The 19,029-nt window shown below is 42.8% G+C and overlaps 1 protein-coding gene across 1 annotated transcript in view; it reads left to right on the top strand.

The window, feature by feature from the left end:
* The window catches only part of COL22A1 (collagen type XXII alpha 1 chain), a 215,430-nt gene that overhangs the window by 187,109 nt on the left and 9,292 nt on the right, over positions 1 to 19,029 (top strand). Inside the window, exons 42-55 of the mRNA XM_050892264.1 lie at positions 1,568 to 1,612; positions 2,061 to 2,108; positions 4,043 to 4,156; positions 4,335 to 4,388; positions 6,586 to 6,639; positions 7,470 to 7,523; positions 9,060 to 9,113; positions 10,437 to 10,490; positions 11,311 to 11,364; positions 12,433 to 12,486; positions 13,085 to 13,129; positions 14,087 to 14,140; positions 15,174 to 15,227; positions 17,436 to 17,489. Coding sequence (XP_050748221.1) covers positions 1,568 to 1,612; positions 2,061 to 2,108; positions 4,043 to 4,156; positions 4,335 to 4,388; positions 6,586 to 6,639; positions 7,470 to 7,523; positions 9,060 to 9,113; positions 10,437 to 10,490; positions 11,311 to 11,364; positions 12,433 to 12,486; positions 13,085 to 13,129; positions 14,087 to 14,140; positions 15,174 to 15,227; positions 17,436 to 17,489 — 792 coding nt within the window. The remainder of the gene's footprint in view (positions 1 to 1,567; positions 1,613 to 2,060; positions 2,109 to 4,042; positions 4,157 to 4,334; positions 4,389 to 6,585; positions 6,640 to 7,469; positions 7,524 to 9,059; positions 9,114 to 10,436; positions 10,491 to 11,310; positions 11,365 to 12,432; positions 12,487 to 13,084; positions 13,130 to 14,086; positions 14,141 to 15,173; positions 15,228 to 17,435; positions 17,490 to 19,029) is intronic.

A 19,029-nucleotide genomic window follows, 5' to 3' on the forward strand; every position in this document is an offset into this window, starting at 1 on the left:
AAAGTAACTGAAGGGTTGTTGTTCACCCAGAAGTGTTTAATGTGGACGTAGAAAAAGAACAATCAATATATTTTCCCATTTTCTCTCTCCTCTAGCAAGAGGTACAGGATTTAAGCTATAATTGAGATACAAGGATGAAATCCAAGTTTGCTCTACAGCTGTCATTATGGTGTAGCAGGGTATCATGATTTTGCCTGTGGGCACACACAGTGCACTTAAGTCATTAATCCCCAGGTACCCAAGTACCTCCCCATCTGGTTGTCGGCATAAATAATACAATGAACTGACTGGAGACAACAGACCAACCTGAGACAAGGTGATTGACAGAATGCTTAGTCCCCTTCCTGGCAAAGCATTTGACCAATTTTTAAAGGAGCTTTCCAGGTGGAAATTTTGGATAGTCTTAGGGAGTCCCCTAGGTAGCCCCTGCTGAGCCTAGACCGGTTGAAAGCCACTACTTGTATCTTCAGTGGGTTGATTAACATCCTGGGTGGGGAATCTGGCACCATCCCAGAGACATCTCCAGGTGGGCCCTGCTGCAGAATCAACAAAACTGAACACAGATAAGATGCTTTTAAATGGTCGGTAGAAACTGTTCCTGCAGATGCAAAAATGGTCATGTGGGACAGCCTTTTGTATGTGGTTAAGATAGTTAGAAGATATTTTGTGTGTTCTTTAAGGTACTCAATATGGATAGAACATGCATATGCTTGAGTGATGACACAGGGTGACGGGCCAGCTGGATACAGGAATTTAGCAGAGAATGGTTTGAGGAAATCTCACCCAGTCCAACTTAAAACACCCCTGCAAGGATCCTTGCAATGCAGATTTCTGTCACCATCTGGACAGTGACCAACTGCCCTGTTCAAAAGATTCAGTTTCCCATGTGAGCATTACTTTATGCAAAGATTCAAAAATAATCTTTAGTTTTGGTTTGTTTGTTGTTTTTTTGGTGGTTGGTTTTTTTTTTAACAAACTAATGACTTGCTAATGACAGGCAAGAGATGCCTATTGGGGGGGGAAATCCCTTTTCCAAACCATGACTTCCTGGACCTTAAATTCTAAGGATGCTGGTCATTTCTATGCCTTCATCTCATGAAAATTGATACACCCCCAAAACAACACAACCCCACAAACAAACAAACCAACAAAAAGGCTCATTGCTATTTCAGGTGCAAGGGATCTGTTTGCAAGGGTTGTGAAAATCAAGGTCTTGATTTTGGATGTTACAGGTATCACCAGGGATTTAAAGCTTCATCCTTCACACTATTGCAGTTCATAGTGTTTCCTGTGACCAGAAGATAAGCTAAAGCAATTTCAGTCTTTGTGCGACTCAAATGAATTTAACAAGGTCACACGGTAGATAAGTGAGATTTAGGAGGGGTTCGGAGAATGCTAAAGTTGCAGATATTTAAAGGAGTTTACTGTTTGTCACAGGCAAGGAGCAGTGGTGCTCAGTGGCAGAAAGTAAAATGTGTGCTAGTCCAGAGCAGTCAGCAGAGAGTGGGAGCAACCAGGGGGTTACTGGATGATAATTTCACAATTTGTTCTTTCTCTTGATCTGTAGGGTCTACCTGGAAATCCAGGGGAAAGAGGACCTCCTGGAAAACCAGTATGTAGCTTCACTTCTATATTACGTCTTCCTTTTAACTCAGTTTCCACCTGTACACCTCACCTCAGAAGCGCACTTCAGTGCATTTCCACTGCTGCTCTTCCCAGCAGAGCAACTGGAAAACCACTAAGAACCACTAAGGGGTTATGATAGAAATATTTGTGATGGCTTTGGAACAGTATGAAAATAACTGGATATGCTGCATGTAAATAAAAGCCAAAATTTTAAAGGTACTTTCTTAGCACCACTATGCAGCACCCTCAACAAGAACTCATCTCGGGTGTGATGAAGTGCATTGATAATGTAGGGCAAGAAGTACGTGTTTGGCCCAGTGAGTCCTAGGCAGGGCAAGGGAAACCAGTGAGAGTTCATAGGCTTGTTCAGGAAAATTTCTTATACTTTGATGCCTTTTAAAATTGCCTGAGATAATGAATTTCTCATTCCACAGGGTTCCTCACCCCTGCTCTCTCCAGAGGACATAAATCTCTTAGTAAAGGTAATCAGCCTTTGATGATGGTGGGAGTTTATCTGTATGTCTGATTCAGACCTGACTAACACTCTGTGATGGGAAAGTGTCTGAGCTACAAGTGCAAAAGGTGCCTTTAAACACTCTGTCAAAGCTTGAAACTTGCAGGTCTCCTACTTGCACTGGTATTGGGACACTAGAGCACATGCTGGAGATCAAAATCCAATGCCTTTTGACCATCCCCAGCAGTGAAATGACCTACAAAGATCTTTATAACATGATGTATGTTACAAAAGCTCTGAGACTTTTTCAGCTCTTTCTGAGGCATGCATTCCCAAGTAGAAATAATCATTGTCAAGTTGTATTACCTAAACCAGACAATGGAAAACATTTTAATAAAACATCTGATTTTTCACGTATACCTTCAACAGTGACTGGAGTAGTTTTGAACTGTGGGTGCAAAGTCAGTTTGCATAGTGCATCTAAAAGGATGCAGGTAATTAACCCCAGATGCACCCATGTTTCAAAAGTGATGATCTGTCTCTCTGCTTTTACTCTCCCTGTAGAGAGTTGTCTGGGAAATAAGTCAGTATTTGATAGGTGTTGACTGCAAAATCTTTACAGATATACGTGGGCTGAGTTGGGAGATTTTTAAGCAGTCTTGGGACATGGCAAGAAATCCTTTCTTATTGATTAAAAGAAACTAAAAAATTACCTTTTTTTACCAACCCCATTAACAAAAGGACCCTTTTGAGATTGCTACTGTGAAATGCCTTCATTGAAGAGCTGTCTTTCTTATGGAGCCAAGTATTTTTCTGGAGATTTCACTGTATGGTATTGTTTGGGATTTCTGATCAGGACGATAGCAAGAGACAGATTCTTGGGTATGGGATGTCATTTTGATGTTCCTTTGTTTTCTTCCTTTGATTATGTTATGGTTAAACACACTCATATGCCTTGCATGGTCTTTCTGCTTGGTATTTTTTCACTCCACACTTGGTACAGATCTGTATAAAGCAGCACCTTGAAATCCCAGATGAAATTAGGGCTCTGTTGTTCTAGGCGATTCTCAAGCACTTATATTGTAAGTAGATAAATATGCATGTAGGGACTGAGACTTAGAAAGACAGTTTACCCCACAATTTTGCAATGGATCATTGACAGAGTTGGGTGTTGGAGCAAGGTCTCCTAACTCTCGGCCTGACGATCTGTCTGTTGCGCTACGCTGTCTCTTACAGGCAGGATTCACTCCCCTTTTGCTGAACGGAGCCTGCCTTTGAAATGGAAATGTCATACCCATGGTATTTCATTTCCTGAGGATAGTAGGAATGTAAAGACTACTGAGATGATGCTTCAGAGAGTTTTGGAAGGAGGGAGGTAGTAATACTCCATGACAGAATTTGGCCAGGACACTGTGACATTGACTTGGTCTTCACGAACTCCATCGGATGAGTTCTCTTTGGCCATGCTAGCCGCTGAATACAGTTTCCCTTGCAGAACACTCTTTCTGACATTGTGCTACACCTGGGTTTTCCCTAACAATCTGCCCTCTGAGCAGTAACCCAGCTCTTTCAGACTGGTGTAGACACAGTTTTCTTGTAGTCTTGTAGCTTCAAAACAAGGTTGTTTTTGATAGTCTTGCTTTGCGGCTTTCTGACCTCCCCATTAGGAAGAGCTTTTCCTTGGTTTCTTGATCCTGGATGATCAGTTAAGACCTGTCCAACTAGAACTGATAGGAAACTCCCCACGGAAGCATGTGTGAGCTCAGCTGCTGACCCTCGCTCTGCTCCACACTGCCCTCATTTCAGTTTTGTGAGGCAAAGTAACCCAGATCCTACCCAGTGTGGTCAAACTGCAATACATATTACACTAGTACCACACTTCTGCATTCATAAGGAGTGTCTGTAGGGTCTTCTAAGTGCCTTCAGTCTATTGCTAATTTATTTCTCCATGTTCTCTCCTAGGACGTGTGCAGTGAATGCCCTCCTGGCCCACCAGGACTGCCAGGCATCCCAGGTTTCAAAGGTGATAAAGGTCTCCAAGGACCACCAGGTAGAGATGGCCAGGATGGGAAAATGGTAAGAGAACTGGGGAAGTGACCATGCCTTGGCCGTGGTGTAACCTTGTTTTTCTTATAATATTTTTAGATAGTTGATTTTTATTTTTTTTCCATCAACAACCTACTCAATCTTTTTTAGATGTCTGTGGAGTCAATGGACTAAACTTGTGTTTACCTCTACCTCTTCTGCATTGCAGGGGAATGCTGGTCCCAGAGGTCCTGCAGGCCCTCCTGGGCTGGATGGCCCAAAGGTTGGTTGGTTTTCTTCAGTTGTCTACAACTTATTTGTGACTAGTTAGCACACTAGCTGAAGCAGGATCTTGGTGGCATCCATCTCTGTGTGAATAGGTAGGACTGACCTGTTGGGTGGACCTGGTACTGGCAATTCACTGGAGCGCCACATGCAGGCAGAACTGCATGGCTCCCCACATGAACGCTGTTTCACTTAAATAGTGTCTTCTGCCATCCCTTTGTCCACACACAGACGCAGACACAGACACAGACACACACACAAGTGAAGGGCCTGATTCTCGATGTTGAATTTCATTACCTTGGTGTTTTGATGACAGATAAGGACTTGAGAATAAGTTTCAATCCAAATCGGGTGAGGAAGTAATTAAAGCCTCAGCAGTAGCCACCCTGCCTGTTCCTCTCCTCCTTGAATCCTGCATGCTTGAATCACTTAAATTAAGGGTGATATAATGGGCTGCTGGGCTCCATATACGCTATCTGCCATGGTGGTTTTATCCACAGACTCTGAATGTTTCCTGAAACACGCTATAGGAAGAACTCCTTGTTTCAGCTATATGCTTCTGCCTAACAGTCTAGGGACATAGGGTAACATAAAACTTCCAGTGTGTGAAGGATCCAATAATGTCTCATTTCAAGCATTTCCCATGAAGAGGTCTATCATCAGTCTGCTCACAATGCCAGTGCCTGATCACAATCAAAACCTTTACAACTGCCTAATGTGAAATAAATCAAAACAAATCAATGGAGGGAGAGATAAGGTGATTTCGTGATGGATCACAGTTTCCTCCAGACTTCTTTGCATTACTGACCTACTGTCTAAAACAGCTTCTGCTATTTTAACATCTTTGTATTTCCACTTATTAGAGTGTAGGACAAGCTAATGGAGATTCATGAATTAATTTTATATCTTGCAATTAAAAGTGTCGTGAGGAGAGGAGTAGTGTCTCAAAAGTAAATATAGGCTTGATCAAAATGAAAGTCGTTCCAGGATAAAATTTGCAAAAGAATTAGTAACCCATAAAGACAATAACTGGCAGAAACACCAAGCAGTCTGAGACATATCACATCTGCTGCTTTCTTATATGCTATGAGAAAGCAGAGATTTGGACAGCAAGATTGAATGTTTAGGTGAAGTAACAGGACCAATTTTAAACTGTAAATGTGCATAAAACAAAATCCAGTAATTGATAAATAGTCTAACTTTTATTCAGTAAAAAGGCAGATTCACAGAGTTTGCAAATGTTAAAAGAAAATATTGTAAGACCCCTAAGAAGGTGTAAACACAAAGACAGTCTTTGTGACTCCTTTCTAAATGCATTAGGAGGATCCTCGCAGTGAAAGACCCAAAGAGCTCTGCACTTTTGAAGATGTAGGATATTGTCCTTACCAACACCATCCAAACTAGTACTAGGTCCCATTCTGAAACAGAGCAGTAGAACTGCAGATCTTTGCTCATGAGCAGCTTCCTGCCTTCTGGCAATATGAATTAGGCCTCTCTTAATTAATAAATAGCAGCCCTCCCTCCCCAACTTGTCTCCTAGCTCTCATGTAGTAAACCAGAGTATTATTTCCATGGCCAGCAATTCATTAGTGTTCTGTGCGTTGTTCATAATGTGTTCAGCATCATCTCAGTATTTTTCACTGTGTGAGACTCGTCTTGCCTTACGTTAAGCGTTGATAATACAGACATCTACATTGAGTGAGCTGCCTCTGTTCTGTTGTCACTAGGCTGGAAAGAGAGAGAAAGAGGGGGGCATTTTATGGGTGTGAAGTTTCTGACTGCACCTTAGAAATACCATTTTTATTGCTGCTGTCCCTGAAGGGAGATGAGATTACTAGCTCATACCGTGGATGCCTTTGTTGGGCCAGATGATTCCTTACCAAGATTTGATTTAGTGAAGTTCCTAACAACCTGTCTACTTTCTAAGGATGTGTAAGTCCTCTTCATGTCCATGAGACTACAACATAAAAAAAGGGCTATGCTGGGTCTGCTCAAAGGCCGTTCTTCACATATATTCCTGGCTCCAACATTGGTAGTGAAAGTCTAGGGAAGAATTTAAAAGATGAGGGCAATCAGGACTCAGTCCTAATTTATGAGTTTTATGCTCAAATGTCCAAGTGCTTTATGAAATAGGTCAAAAAGCTGATACAATACTGAATCTAAGTGACTTTCAATGGCTTTTTTTTCATTATCAGGGTGCTAAAGGAGACCGTGGTATGACTGGGGATGCAGGAGAAAAAGGTGAACAGGTAAAAACAGAGTGTGCTTTCCAACAGTGCCATCACTGTGATTGTTCCTTCATCAATAACTCCTATGAAGTCTGTAGAGGAATACCATTCTCAGAGGCAGAGGAGAAAGATGGGAGCTCTTTATCACTGATAAACCTCAAATGGGCTATGCTGAAAAGTGGAACTGTAGCAGTCCTCCACAGGCTTCCACCCCCTTCTCCAATAAAAACGTTCCCATATGATCTGTTTCCTCACCTCTAGATTGGATGCATTCAATTCTCTACATTACCTGACCTTTAGTCATTTCCCCAGATAATGCCTAGATGAGATCTGGGAGGTCAGGTGTCTTTGGGTTGTTTCTATTTGTCCTAGAAGATGAATGTAAGGATGACCTCTTTTAGGAGGGACTGAGATGCCACAGGAAAGAGGAGAATGGTCTAAATTAGAGCAAACTTTCATAGTTAATTTTGCCAAGGGCTGAGTCAATAGTTTAAGGTGTAAATCAGCACCTTTTCAATGAGATCTGTAGGATATTTTAAACAGGTTTGGTTTCCTGCCTGATCTCCTGCCTTGTACAATTCCACAATATCTGTTCTCATCTTCCATTAGCATAGACTGAAGTACATGTTACAAAAAGTACAGCTTAAATTTAACTATGTTTATTTCTGAAGTGCATGCTTTGAAAACCAAGGTTTTGCTTTAAAAAGCCATCGTTCTTTATTTCCTTATAACCAGCTCTCTGTGTATTGTCTCATTTTTATGTTACCTCACAATGTTCAATCACCAGTTAACTTTTATACAACTAGAGATGTGAATAATGTGTAAAGAAAGTCTCTCTTTTCATTCTGCAGGGCCACCCTGGAATGCCCGGCTTCTCAGGGGCTCCTGGAAACCCTGGTCCGCCTGTAAGTTCCTCTGTTGCAAAGATGGTCCTGTGTTTTCCTTACTAATAAAGGTTGTTGCAAGCTCCATGGGGAAGAAAGAACCATTCCCATCTGTCTGTGTGTTGCATTTGCATTTTCCAGCGGGTTCCTAATGGTCCCCTGAGTGTCATAGAGTTCCCCACTCATGATAATTGCTATTTAATACATTGGCCACTTTTCACTGATTGCTTCAACTCACTCTGTAAATTGATGCTAAGCTTCAGTTGCTCTCTTTATACAAGACAATGATGATGAAAACTCTTCCGCAGAGACTACTCAGTAATATGTGTATAGGTGTGTTCTTATATGTGGAATACATTGTCAGTCTAGAACCAGCAGATCTAAGAGTATTTTAGTTCTCAATTTTACACAGTGCTATGAGACTGGATTTTCTCCAATTTTCATATCCTGTGGGTTATTTTTGAATTTAAAGGCCTTTTACACGTGTCCGTCTCCATCACAGTCCTTCTCATTCTTAGCTCTACTCTCTCCGCGAATACAATTATGCTTCTTTGTATTTAAAAAGGGGTAACAGTGCAGGAGCAGGGCTGAAATAACTTGGCTCTCCTGCTTGTGATATCACCGCTTACACCCTCCAAGAGTTGGGACTTTTCCTGAGTGAAGGACTTTTCTTTCCAAACCTCCTTTCTTTGCCCACAGTCATCACTACTCATATTGCTGCTTACAGTGCAGTTTGGCTCTGCCATGCTGAGGGTGTGCAGCCTTCGTCCGTTCTGGGGATCAGCACAGTCTCTTCAAAGCTGAATTTGCATTGCACTGACTAAATGACAGGAGGTACCAGAAAAGAAGATTAGATTAAAATTCTGTTTTCAGATGGTAGCAGTGCCTAAAGGATGCTGAATCCTTTGCCACTGGGACAACATGTGGACCTGTTTTACGGGTTATTTGCGCTCACGTGAACATTATTTTAGGAGAAGCTAATAACACAGACACATTTACTGTGTCTGTATTAACCTCATACTGCCACAGCTATAGGATTATTCCAGTAGGATTAAAACTCTTAAAATTGTCCTATGAGACCCTCTGAATAGACTCTCAGTCAAAGGAAATGTGCAAAGTAAAACTGAGCCTGTCAAAGCAGAGCAAAATGTGATGTTCCCCTAGACATTATTTTTCTTCAACTTTTGCTGACTTCTTCCTCTGTCTGCATTGACTTGTGGCTCCAGGATTTTGCCTGCCACAGAGTGTGCTTCAAACTGCTCCCATAATTTCTGTTCTTCAGGGTTATTTTTGCCACAAGATTGGCTTTTTCCTATTTGTCCTCTATTTTCAGAAGGAAGGGCCAGGACCAAACTCAAATATCTGACTATATCTGGCTTTGGAGGCTGATTGAATGCAGAGGTTGGCACTGCTTTTGTGTCATGAATGAAGAAATGATGGAATGAATGCTGAACTGAGTGAAGAAAACTTCAGCGTTGCCAGCTGTGGTAGGGAGTGTGTTGACAAATGTACAAAATGCGTTAATCACTCACGTTGTTTCTGCTTTATTTTGTTTAGGGACCAGATGGGGCACCGGGACCAATAGGACCAGCAGGAAACCCCGGAGACGTAGTAAGCTCTAAGCTGTGTGTTTTACTTCCAGCTTCACCTATATTTAGCTCTGTGAAGTAAAGCTGAGCTGGAACCCATGTAATGTTCTTTGAAAGCTCCCCAAAATATTCAGCCTGAATCAACTCTACACCTGCAAGTAGGACCTCTACAAATAACCACAGATTACTCTGTTCTTGCAGTTTTGTCTGCTCACCAAATGAAACTCAAAATTAGCCAGAGCATAATCCAGTCCATGGGACCTCTAAGGAGGTTTTTGTACCTCTTGTCTGTCTGTCCTTGCTATTAACATCTCATAGCCTCTAGAACAGGATGACTAAATCTGTTAGGATGCTTCATGACCCAGGCTAACACCTGAACTGTGCGTGGGGATTGTCAAAATGAAACCAGCAACCTGTTGAAGGATGTCACAGCACAGACTGCTCTGATGCCAGGACCTGAGACCATTCCCTGGCACCACTGAAAATACTAGTACAGATGTAAACTTAGAGAAGTCCATGAAGAATTTTGCTACTGCTGTTTCATTTGAAGGATGTTCAGATGCTACTTTATGGTAATGCATCAGAAAACCCTGGGAGAGACAGGTAATCTGATTGATGCTAACTTCAGGTTGAAAAGGAAAAAATGAACCTTCCCTGAGTAATGCATGCTGTTGAGCTGGAACAGTTTAAGGCTGTGTAATTCTGTGATTAATTTTTAAAGCAGGGTTTCCTAATGAGCAAGGTGCCTTTTGCAGATCCATTTCAACCTGAACTTCATCATAAGTGAACAGTGATGGTCCTTCTGATGGCTGTTATGAAATCAGTGAGCACTCTCAGCAGAGAGGCCAGAGACTACAAGGACAGGCTGGCTGAAATTCCCTTTCAAATGGATGATCAAGGCTGAGACACTGTGAAAGACCTGGGATGCTATTGTCCTGTCCTGTAGAGTAAGGGGATCTCTTGGGACTGTCAGCAAGGCATTTCTCATAACTACTCATTTGATAGGTATAAAATATAGATCTACTCCCTGGCTGGACACCTCATGCAGGAAGCTAAGGACTAAATATTAAATATAATTAAACTTCAGGAAAAAATTACCAGTGATTTCAGTGGTTTCTCCATCTGTAACAACTTATAACTAATACCAGATGTTTTATGTGAAAAGAAAGCCCTCCAGTTTAAACTAGAAGGAATTCAAGGAAACCTCATACACTATGTGACATGGGCTAGAAGACCAGCTTCTCACAGTTGTCTCTTGTCAAACTCTACATTTGATAAATCTTCATCTGATATAGAAGCATCTGAGGAGCTTGTCTGACCCACAGTGTTTCTGCTTTCTTTCCAGGGTAAAGATGGCCCTCCAGGTCCACAGGGCCCACCAGGGTTGCCTGGACTTCCAGTGAGTAGAACTGAGCTCCTTCTAATTCAATACATTAAACTGTTCATAAACACATAGAGGTGTAAAACAAAGAGGTGACATTTTTGAGGTTCTTTGAAAGCTATGCATGATCTGTAATGGTATCTGTCATGTTGGTGCTATGTCCTTGGTTCAGGACAGTGTGAATGCTGTGTTTGATCACATTAAAGCTAAGTGTTAATTACCAGCGTGAATCAGGTCTGTTCCTTATCTGCCTCCTCATTGGAAGAAATGCTCTTATGCAGAGCACAAAAATCAAATAGCTCCAGTGTAAGGGCACAAAAATTTGTAGACTGGAATACTGTCTTTATCTGAACCTACAGTTGAAATAATTCCTTTGCACTGACTCAAGTTCAAATGCATCTTGGGCATAGACTCTTCTCTCCTGGAAAATGTATTACTACAACATCTTGGATTTTTTTAATCTGTCATAGGGATAGGGCCAGAGCTATTTCTAGTGTAAAATAGCCTAGCTGAATGAGGATCAAGGCATTATAATGATTTATAACAGCTATTTTTAGAATCCTGTTTTAAGATTGTCGGAGTGCTCGCCTTGCTGAAAAGGAGGAAACCCCTTAGACTTGCCATATTGGAAAGGGAAACAGTTTATGCTGTTACAGTGGTGTGGCAAGGAGAGGTTTACGGTTGAGCTATAGAAATAGGGTAGGTTTTGGAGGGTTAGGCAAACTTAAGTATGCTGTGATGAAGCAGAGCTGTCAGTGTGAAACTCACACTGACAAAAACCACATGAATCTTCCCTATGGACTCCTTCCTTATACCCTGTTTTGCATTTCATTTACAGGGCATTGCTGGAAATGACGGCAAAGATGGCAAGCCAGGATCTCTTGGGGAACCGGTAATGTAATTTAAAACTGTTTCGCTCGGGCAATCAAAGCCTGCATCCAGTTATTGTTTTTTGGAGCAGCCTATCTATGGACTCCTTAGCGGGGGCAGGGAGCCTGTTTGCACGTCTTTTTTTAACACCAGAAGGACTATATTGTCTTGAGCAATTTATAAGAGTCACACACTAGCAATCTTGAAAAGAAACTGGGTTCTTTTACTTTTACAGCTACCATAAATACACTAAAACTTAGTGATTCCACTTTTACAGCTACCGTAATTATTACCGAGAAAGAAGGTTGCTTTGTAACATTAAACCTAGTGATCCGTTTTTTAGGTAGAAGATTATGGGACATAAAAAGTTTAGAGGAGGTGTCTTTAAAGAAGCCTTTTGTGGATTGCTCTGTGACAGTTCTGTTGTCCAGGATTAGAGGTTTTATATTTGATTTTCTCTACTTAGTCTATACTTGCATTTACTGAGGGAAGAAAGGTGAGCCATGAAGTTGTCAGCCAAAAGGAAAAGTTAATAAATTGGGCAGCAAATGTTATTCCTTGCAACTGTGTTATATGAAGAATGTGCTTCCAGTATCTGGCATTGCCAGTCTCTTTCTGTGACTTGTCAAACGGGACTTAGTGGTTCTGGGAAGAGCCAAGTTCCCAGTCATTAGGACAACTGGTATGTGGAGCAGTGCTTGTCACAGCAGCTGCAGACAGTTGTGGGCTCGCATCAAAACACCCGGTTTCTACGTGCAGATGCTGATTTTGTACGTGCTGACTAGCTATTGGAGCAGTTCTGTGCATTACCCCTCCGACATTAAAACACTGTAAAGGTGCACCAGTCCAAAGGCGTAAGCTGCCTTTGAACCTCAAAGGCTGCGTTCATGACAGTGCAGGTGGGCGTATGTATGGGAATGTCGGTCACTACTGTCCTCCCTGCATGCTCAGACTCCAGCGTTGCTGGAGAAACCCTGGGCAATCACAGTTCTCAGTGCTGTTACATCTAAGGGAGAGTAGTGGGAAGTTTTCAACAGCAGAGAGATGGACCTGAGACTCTCACTAACATGAACATGATTGTTTCCCATAGGGAAAGCCTGGAGAACCAGGGCTCCCAGGCCAGGAGGGTGCCAGAGGCTTACCGGTAGGTGCTGCTCTGAAGGGTTCAATCCAGTCACTCTTCTGTACTGTAGCTGGGAAGCTCTTGTTGGGCAGATGAGGTCCTTTACTGATGCAAACATATAACCAAAGAGCTGGCCTGGCTGAGAATGGTCATGGCATTGTGACTAAATAAATAATCAACAAAAATTGAACACAGGCATTTCCAAATCCTTCAAACTTGGAGAAGAGTAGGTCCCTTACGTAGAAGTTAAAGCACATATAACCTCATGACACCCCTTCTACCAGAAGGCATAGTCACAGCTGTAGCCCTTGTGTTCTGTTACATGTCCTCTGAAAGGATGGGGACAATGAAATTTAAGGTTAAACAATCTATTGGCTGGTCACACCAGGAATATGAACACTACGGTCTTGGTCTTGCAGCCCAGGGAGCTATGGAAAGCTCTTCCTGTGACGTGGCCCTTCCTAATCACTCCCTGGGACACGGCAGCTCCATGCTGACCACTCCCCAGTAATCTTAGGCAAAATTGGGAAGATTATTAAGTAAACATTCAAGCTAGAGTTTTCTTAATGTTTCATGCACCAAGGTAACGGATAATTATTGATTTCATTCTCTTTTATAGGGTTTCAAAGGACAGAGAGGAGATACAGGTCCCCCAGGTCCCCGGGTAAGTAACATGTACCTCATGTATGATCCTTTGGAAAAAGATTGTGTGAACTGAGATTGACCTTTCTGAGGTGATAGGTAAAAATGATGACAGGTCTGTGTTTAACATGGCTGTTTTCAACTACAATTCCATGGTCCCCACCCATGGTATAAAATCACAACAGCTGTCTTCATTCCCTCTGCTGAAGTTCTGATTCTAGGTAAGGTGAGGCAGCTGGTAGAGCTGAGTCCTCTGATGCTCCCTTTGAGATAGCCCTTTGTGAGGAAGTTTCAAGGATGCCTCCATACCACATCCCTCTGGTACAAATACTGGCATACAAGGTGAGGAAACCTACTGCACTTGTTGGACAAGTATCAGCTCTCCTCCAAAAATGCCTAAGAAGTGCAAAGCAGGAACAAAACTTACAGAAATGAGAATAGAATAGAATAGAAACGTCTCTAGCCCTTTGACTTAGTTGCCTATGGATCATAAAACCCAAAACTCAAGTTCTGCATGAAAAGTTGGTCTCCTCTCTGTTCCGAGCAATACAGTACAAAAAGGTCCTTGGTGTAGAAAGTGGAATACAAAACTGCATGTCCTTCTGCCTAATTCTGGCTTTTTAGGGGGAAGTAAAATGCTCTGCTTGCAGGAGCTTAGCTGAAAAATCCAGTGCTGGAGTTCCTCATTACGGTGGTTTCTGTATCATGAATAGGTTGGTGGTTTTCAGTGACTGCACTAGCAGTAGCAAATATTCTGCTGGAAAGCAGCGCACTGCCTTGTGCATCACTTACAGAAGATGCTTCTGAGTTATTTTTGTAAGCTGCGTGTCACATATGATGAATGAGGCTCTTGTTGGCTTTAAAGAAGTTTTCACTGAGCTCAGTCCAATACTGCAGAAACCCCGTACCACTTATAGTGGTGTTACTGGTCTGTCTTTGACCTTGAGCTGATCTCTCTCTCATTTTTGCTGAATTGCAGGGGGAGCCAGGTGCGACAGGTCCTGCTGGTCGTGAGGGGCCACCAGGGAAGGATGTAAGTGTACCGTTTTGGGCAGAAACTAATCTCCTTCTCCCTGACAAATGAAGATTTTAATTCACAGCGACCTTGACCTAAAACAGCTGCAGAAACTGCAATAAGGGGTGAATTACTGCAGTAGTGCACAGGGAATGATTTGTGCAAAGATTTTTAGGGTAACAAAGAATTTGAGGACCTTTGTCACTGCTAAGCTGCTGACACTTAAATGTCAGCTATATCTTTGGAAAAGCAGAGAAAGCTGCATTGTTTGAATCCCAGGCTGTGCTGCATAGCCATGGACCCGCTTTCTGCCACCCCTCTCTGAGCAGTGCTTCATTCTGCAGGTCCCACTGGGCCAGGTTCTGTCACGCTTCCTCTGCAAAAGCTGTACCTTACTGAGTGCCTAGCTCCACTGAAATCTGTGAAATACCTGTGGAATAAGATGATGCGGCTCAGAGGAAAGAGAGATGGTACAAACGGATCCTCTGACATTATTAGTGTCAAATGCAGTCACATAACAAAGTCCTGGAAGAATGCAGCTGACGTGGGATCCTGCAGCGGCTGCTGAGCAATGTACCAAGCAGCTGATGTGCCATTGGCATGGGACTTTGGGAAGTGGTTTCTCATTTGCACCCCCTTGTATCACTGGAAAACTGTTGTGCTGTAAATGGTACCCTACAAAGTAAAAGGGAAGACAGACCTAAGGGAACCCCTCAGAGAAGATAGAAGCAGGTCTTAAGCCTCCCTCAAGAGAGAACAGAGCAGTGAATTCTTGAGAAATACTAGAGAATCTCTGTCCCTGAGAAATCCAGCTTTAAGATAACCTGATAATAATGGTTTCTGCCTGTAATCAGACTGCATTTAGTGATAGATGTTTAAAATTCAAAAGGCTGGTCTTCCTCATACATAATTGAAAGGGAGTAGTAAGACTTCTTTAATGCTATTTCCCCCTAATATGTGAACAGTGTAATTTAGTAGGAACATTTTTAAATGCTTGTTTGCTTGCCTCCATGTCAGATCTTACTCACCACAATACTTTTCTTAATTTCAGGGTGATACTGGTCCCATAGGACCACAGGGCCCTCGAGGACTTAGAGGGCAGCCGGTGAGTTTTCTCTCCTGACAAGCCATTTCTGGAGGTACATTGTGTATAGTGGGAATGTCCTGCAGTCCAGAACTTTGGTTTGAAAGAAAAGCCCTAAGCAAGATTCAGGTGATGTTTGATGAAAACACTTTGCCTACTTTGAGAAAGACAAATCAGAATGATATTGCTAGAAACTGATGAAGACTTATCTCCTGGTTTCGGCTGGGACAGAGTTAACTCTCTTCTTAGTAGCTGGTACAGTGCCGGGTTTTGGATTTAGTGTGAGAATGATGTTGATAACACTCTGATGTTTTAGTTGTTGCTAAGTAGCGCTTATCTTAAGCCAAGGACTTTTCAGTTTCCCATGCTCTGCCAGCAAGCAGGTGTGCAAGAAGCTGGGAGGGAGCAGAGCCGGGGCAGCTGACCTGAACTAGCCAAAGGGGTATTCCATACCATAGAACATCATGCCCAGTATATAAACAGGGGGGAGTTGGCCAGGAGGCGCGGATCGTGGCTCTGGCATCAGTGAGCGGGTGGTGAGCAATTGCATTGTGCATCATGTGTCTTTTCTTTTTCTTTTTTTTTGTTGTATTTTCAAAGGTAGACACTAATCACAGGTGCCCAGTTTGAGATATATGGGGTCCAGTTGTGATACTATTCATTTTTGTCATGGTCTCTGTAATTTTTTCTGCAAAAAAAGTGCATAATTTTAGGAAAAGGTTTGTTTAATTGAACACCTGTAGAGTTTTATTACAACTTCAGTGGAGAAATGGCAATTTAGTTGACATTTCAGAAAGTGTCATTTGGCATGGCTGAGAAATTACTTTTATTAATTTCATGGGCTTTTCAATTCTCTCTTAAAAATCAACCCTTTCCAAATTTGAATGCAGGTCTCTGATGCTGAACCTAGGCACATCTTTAATATGTTGCAATGAGTGATTTCTTTTCCTTCTCGGGAGACCTGCTAGTGAAACAGATTCTACATATTCCATAATCAGGGCAAAATGCTGATTCAGCCAGTAATGCCAGGAGCTGGAGCGGCAGGGCCCTCTGAGCTGGGAGGGTAGGGGTTTAAATTAGACTGCAGGAACATATGGAGAGCTCCTGTGTCTACCTTGTAATTTATCTCATTATTCCTGTACTGCTGGCATCACTCACTGATGTGTCATGCCCCTGCACAACACTAGCAATGAATAAAAAGATTTGAGGAGACAGAAATTATTATAACTCCAGGCCATATTCTTCTTTGGAGAAGAGATACTTGGGGTTTTGTATGTTGGAGAGCAAAGTATCAGTTTCTCTTGTTCTTCCTCTGCTTTGTTTCTTCTCTAACAAGGAGCAGGAGGCATGATTTTCAATATTGCCAGTAAAAGAGTTGGTCTTTATGGTCAACTCCAATGCAGGGAAAAACATCTCTGCACGGTGAGGAAAGAGGAGCAGGGTGTAGAATTTCATCTCACCAACCTATAGCCAGTGTGGATGGTCAGCTCAGCTACTTTGATAAGGAACGGTGAGAAACAGGTCCTTTTAAGGGATGATTTGGCTCATTCTGAGTTGTCTGGTGTCAGGCAAGTATCAAATGCCTCAAGGCTCTAGAACAAGTGTTTCTTTCCATTCCCCAAAAAATGGGAAGCCTGAGATGATTAAAAAATAGATGCCTGGCCTCTGGACCCTGATTTAGATGATAGCCCTGAGAAGAGGATGGTAGGAAGTAATTTGCAGGACCTACCTCAGTCATTGGAGAGAGGAAGTTTTCTAACACAGGCAGGTGTGGGAGGATCTGGAGATATCTGTCAGCTAGTGCAGAGCACTTTAACATTGATCAGTGAGTTGCCAAGAGGTGCTTCAAACATGGACTAAAGGGGCTTGTCTGAACACCGGTGACTTGGAGCAGCCATAGTAGGTGGCTCCACCCGTCCAGGAGAATGCTGCATATAATAGGGATAAGGGTGAAGAAAAGGAGGAGGAGAAGGAGTGCTGGTTTGGTCCTCTTCAGACTAAAAGGGATTTGGGTCCACATCTCTCAATTTTTGTCCTGAGATGGGGTCAGCTGTGCAATCAGGGATGCAGAAGTTGTGGGGCCAATTGGAAATCAGACATCCTTACTCTACAGTCTGCCAAGAAAGGAGGTTGGACAATGCTAGAGAAATCCCTGCTGGTGTAGCAGTAGGTGGATATTTTTAATTGTATTATACGTTACTTCACTAACCTTTTATCCTTTTGACATAGGGAAAGAATGGATCGCCTGGATCTGCAGGAGAACCTGGCCCAGCAGGTAACCCAGTAAGTACCACAAAGGGAAACTCATGCAGCAAGCAGTTATGTCAAGGAGAGGTCACTGATGAAGTATAGATGGAGTGAATTATGTGTAGCTGCTTACCACCCCTGAAGCTGCCATGTCTGAAGATCGGTGATCTGAAAATCACTGGCTGGCCACAACATCAGAGAGGGTTTGGCTACGTTCCTGGAATTGAGCTGCTAGCTGGCTCATCATTTTTTCCCAGCAAAAGTTAAGTGTTCACAGAAAAAGGAAAAGATTGATTACCTGGTATGGAAAAAAGATTGGCATGCCTCATCTTCACCAGTAGATTTAATTTTGCCAAGCAGAGACTGTGCAGCCAGCAGAGAGTTGTCACAAGGAAGGAGGGGGCCTCGGGGAGTTGGCAGACTGCCACTGAGGAATAGCAGCAGCAAAAAAATCCTCCCCAGGCACTGGGGGAAAGAGCAGACAGTGGGCAGTAAACCAAGATCATGAAGCAGAATGAAACCCCTCTGGGGCCATCCTGTGTGGAAGAACAGCACGGTAATGAAGAGCTGTAAGGAGGACAGTGAGGAGTTGGGGTTTTTTTCTCTGTTCTGCTGCTGAAAATTGTTCAGGTTTCAGCAAATCCATGCAGATGCACCTTTGTGTCCAGTAGCATCTATTGCAATGCAGGGCTCTTCCCTCTCTTTGTCCACCCAGACACTACAGCTTGCTGGGCTGTTAGATTCAGGTAGAAACAAAGGCATAGCAGGAGAAATCTGACAAATTGCAGCAGGACTTCACTCTTCTTTGTGGCCCTTGCAATGCCATAAAGCAACCTCAGCCTCGCCACAGACTGGTGCCCTGAGCATGTGTCGCTTTGCTGCAGGGATGTCTTCTCCTAAGTGGTCGCAGAGAAGCAAGCAACACCTTTCTGCATGGGGAGGTGATAACTCACAGATTACAGGTGGGGCAAGGGTGGTGCAGTCTCGCAGCCTTTCTGCAGCCAAGAATAAGTGCTACAGCTTTTTTCTCCTTGACATAACTTCTTCTTACCTTCCTGGGAATACTGCCATTGCTTCTCACCCTGGGGATTCCCGCTGTCGCCTTTTCAACCTTCATTTCTTCTTCTCATCATGCCCACCCCTGTTCCCAATTCCTATTACTGCTTTTTGGCTTTCTTTTTTCTTTTTCTGGCTTTTCTTTTTTTCACCAGATCAGGGATGTGTCTTTGGGATGCCCTGTGAGTGTCAAATGAGGGTTATTTTTTAATCATCATTTTGTTATCACATTACCTAGACAGTCAGCTAGTGACCTGGGGACTCACCAGGCAGCTTCCTGCACACAGAACTACAGCAGTCTCTGCTCCAGAGGATTTAGAGTCCAAAAATAACATAAGAGATTGAAAAAGGATAAAAAGTCAGATGGATGAGAAAGGGGAAACAGTGAGACAGTGTTGGTCAGCAGAACAGACAGTCATCTCATCAGTACCCTTCTCCGTCATTAAAAAGAATCCTCTCCCTTTCATAAAGGTTATTACGGGAAGTATTTCCTTGTGCTGTACACAAATCCACTTATTTC

Source organism: Gymnogyps californianus, chromosome 2, assembly GCF_018139145.2.
Source record: "Gymnogyps californianus isolate 813 chromosome 2, ASM1813914v2, whole genome shotgun sequence".
Taxonomy (NCBI): domain Eukaryota; kingdom Metazoa; phylum Chordata; class Aves; order Accipitriformes; family Cathartidae; genus Gymnogyps; species Gymnogyps californianus.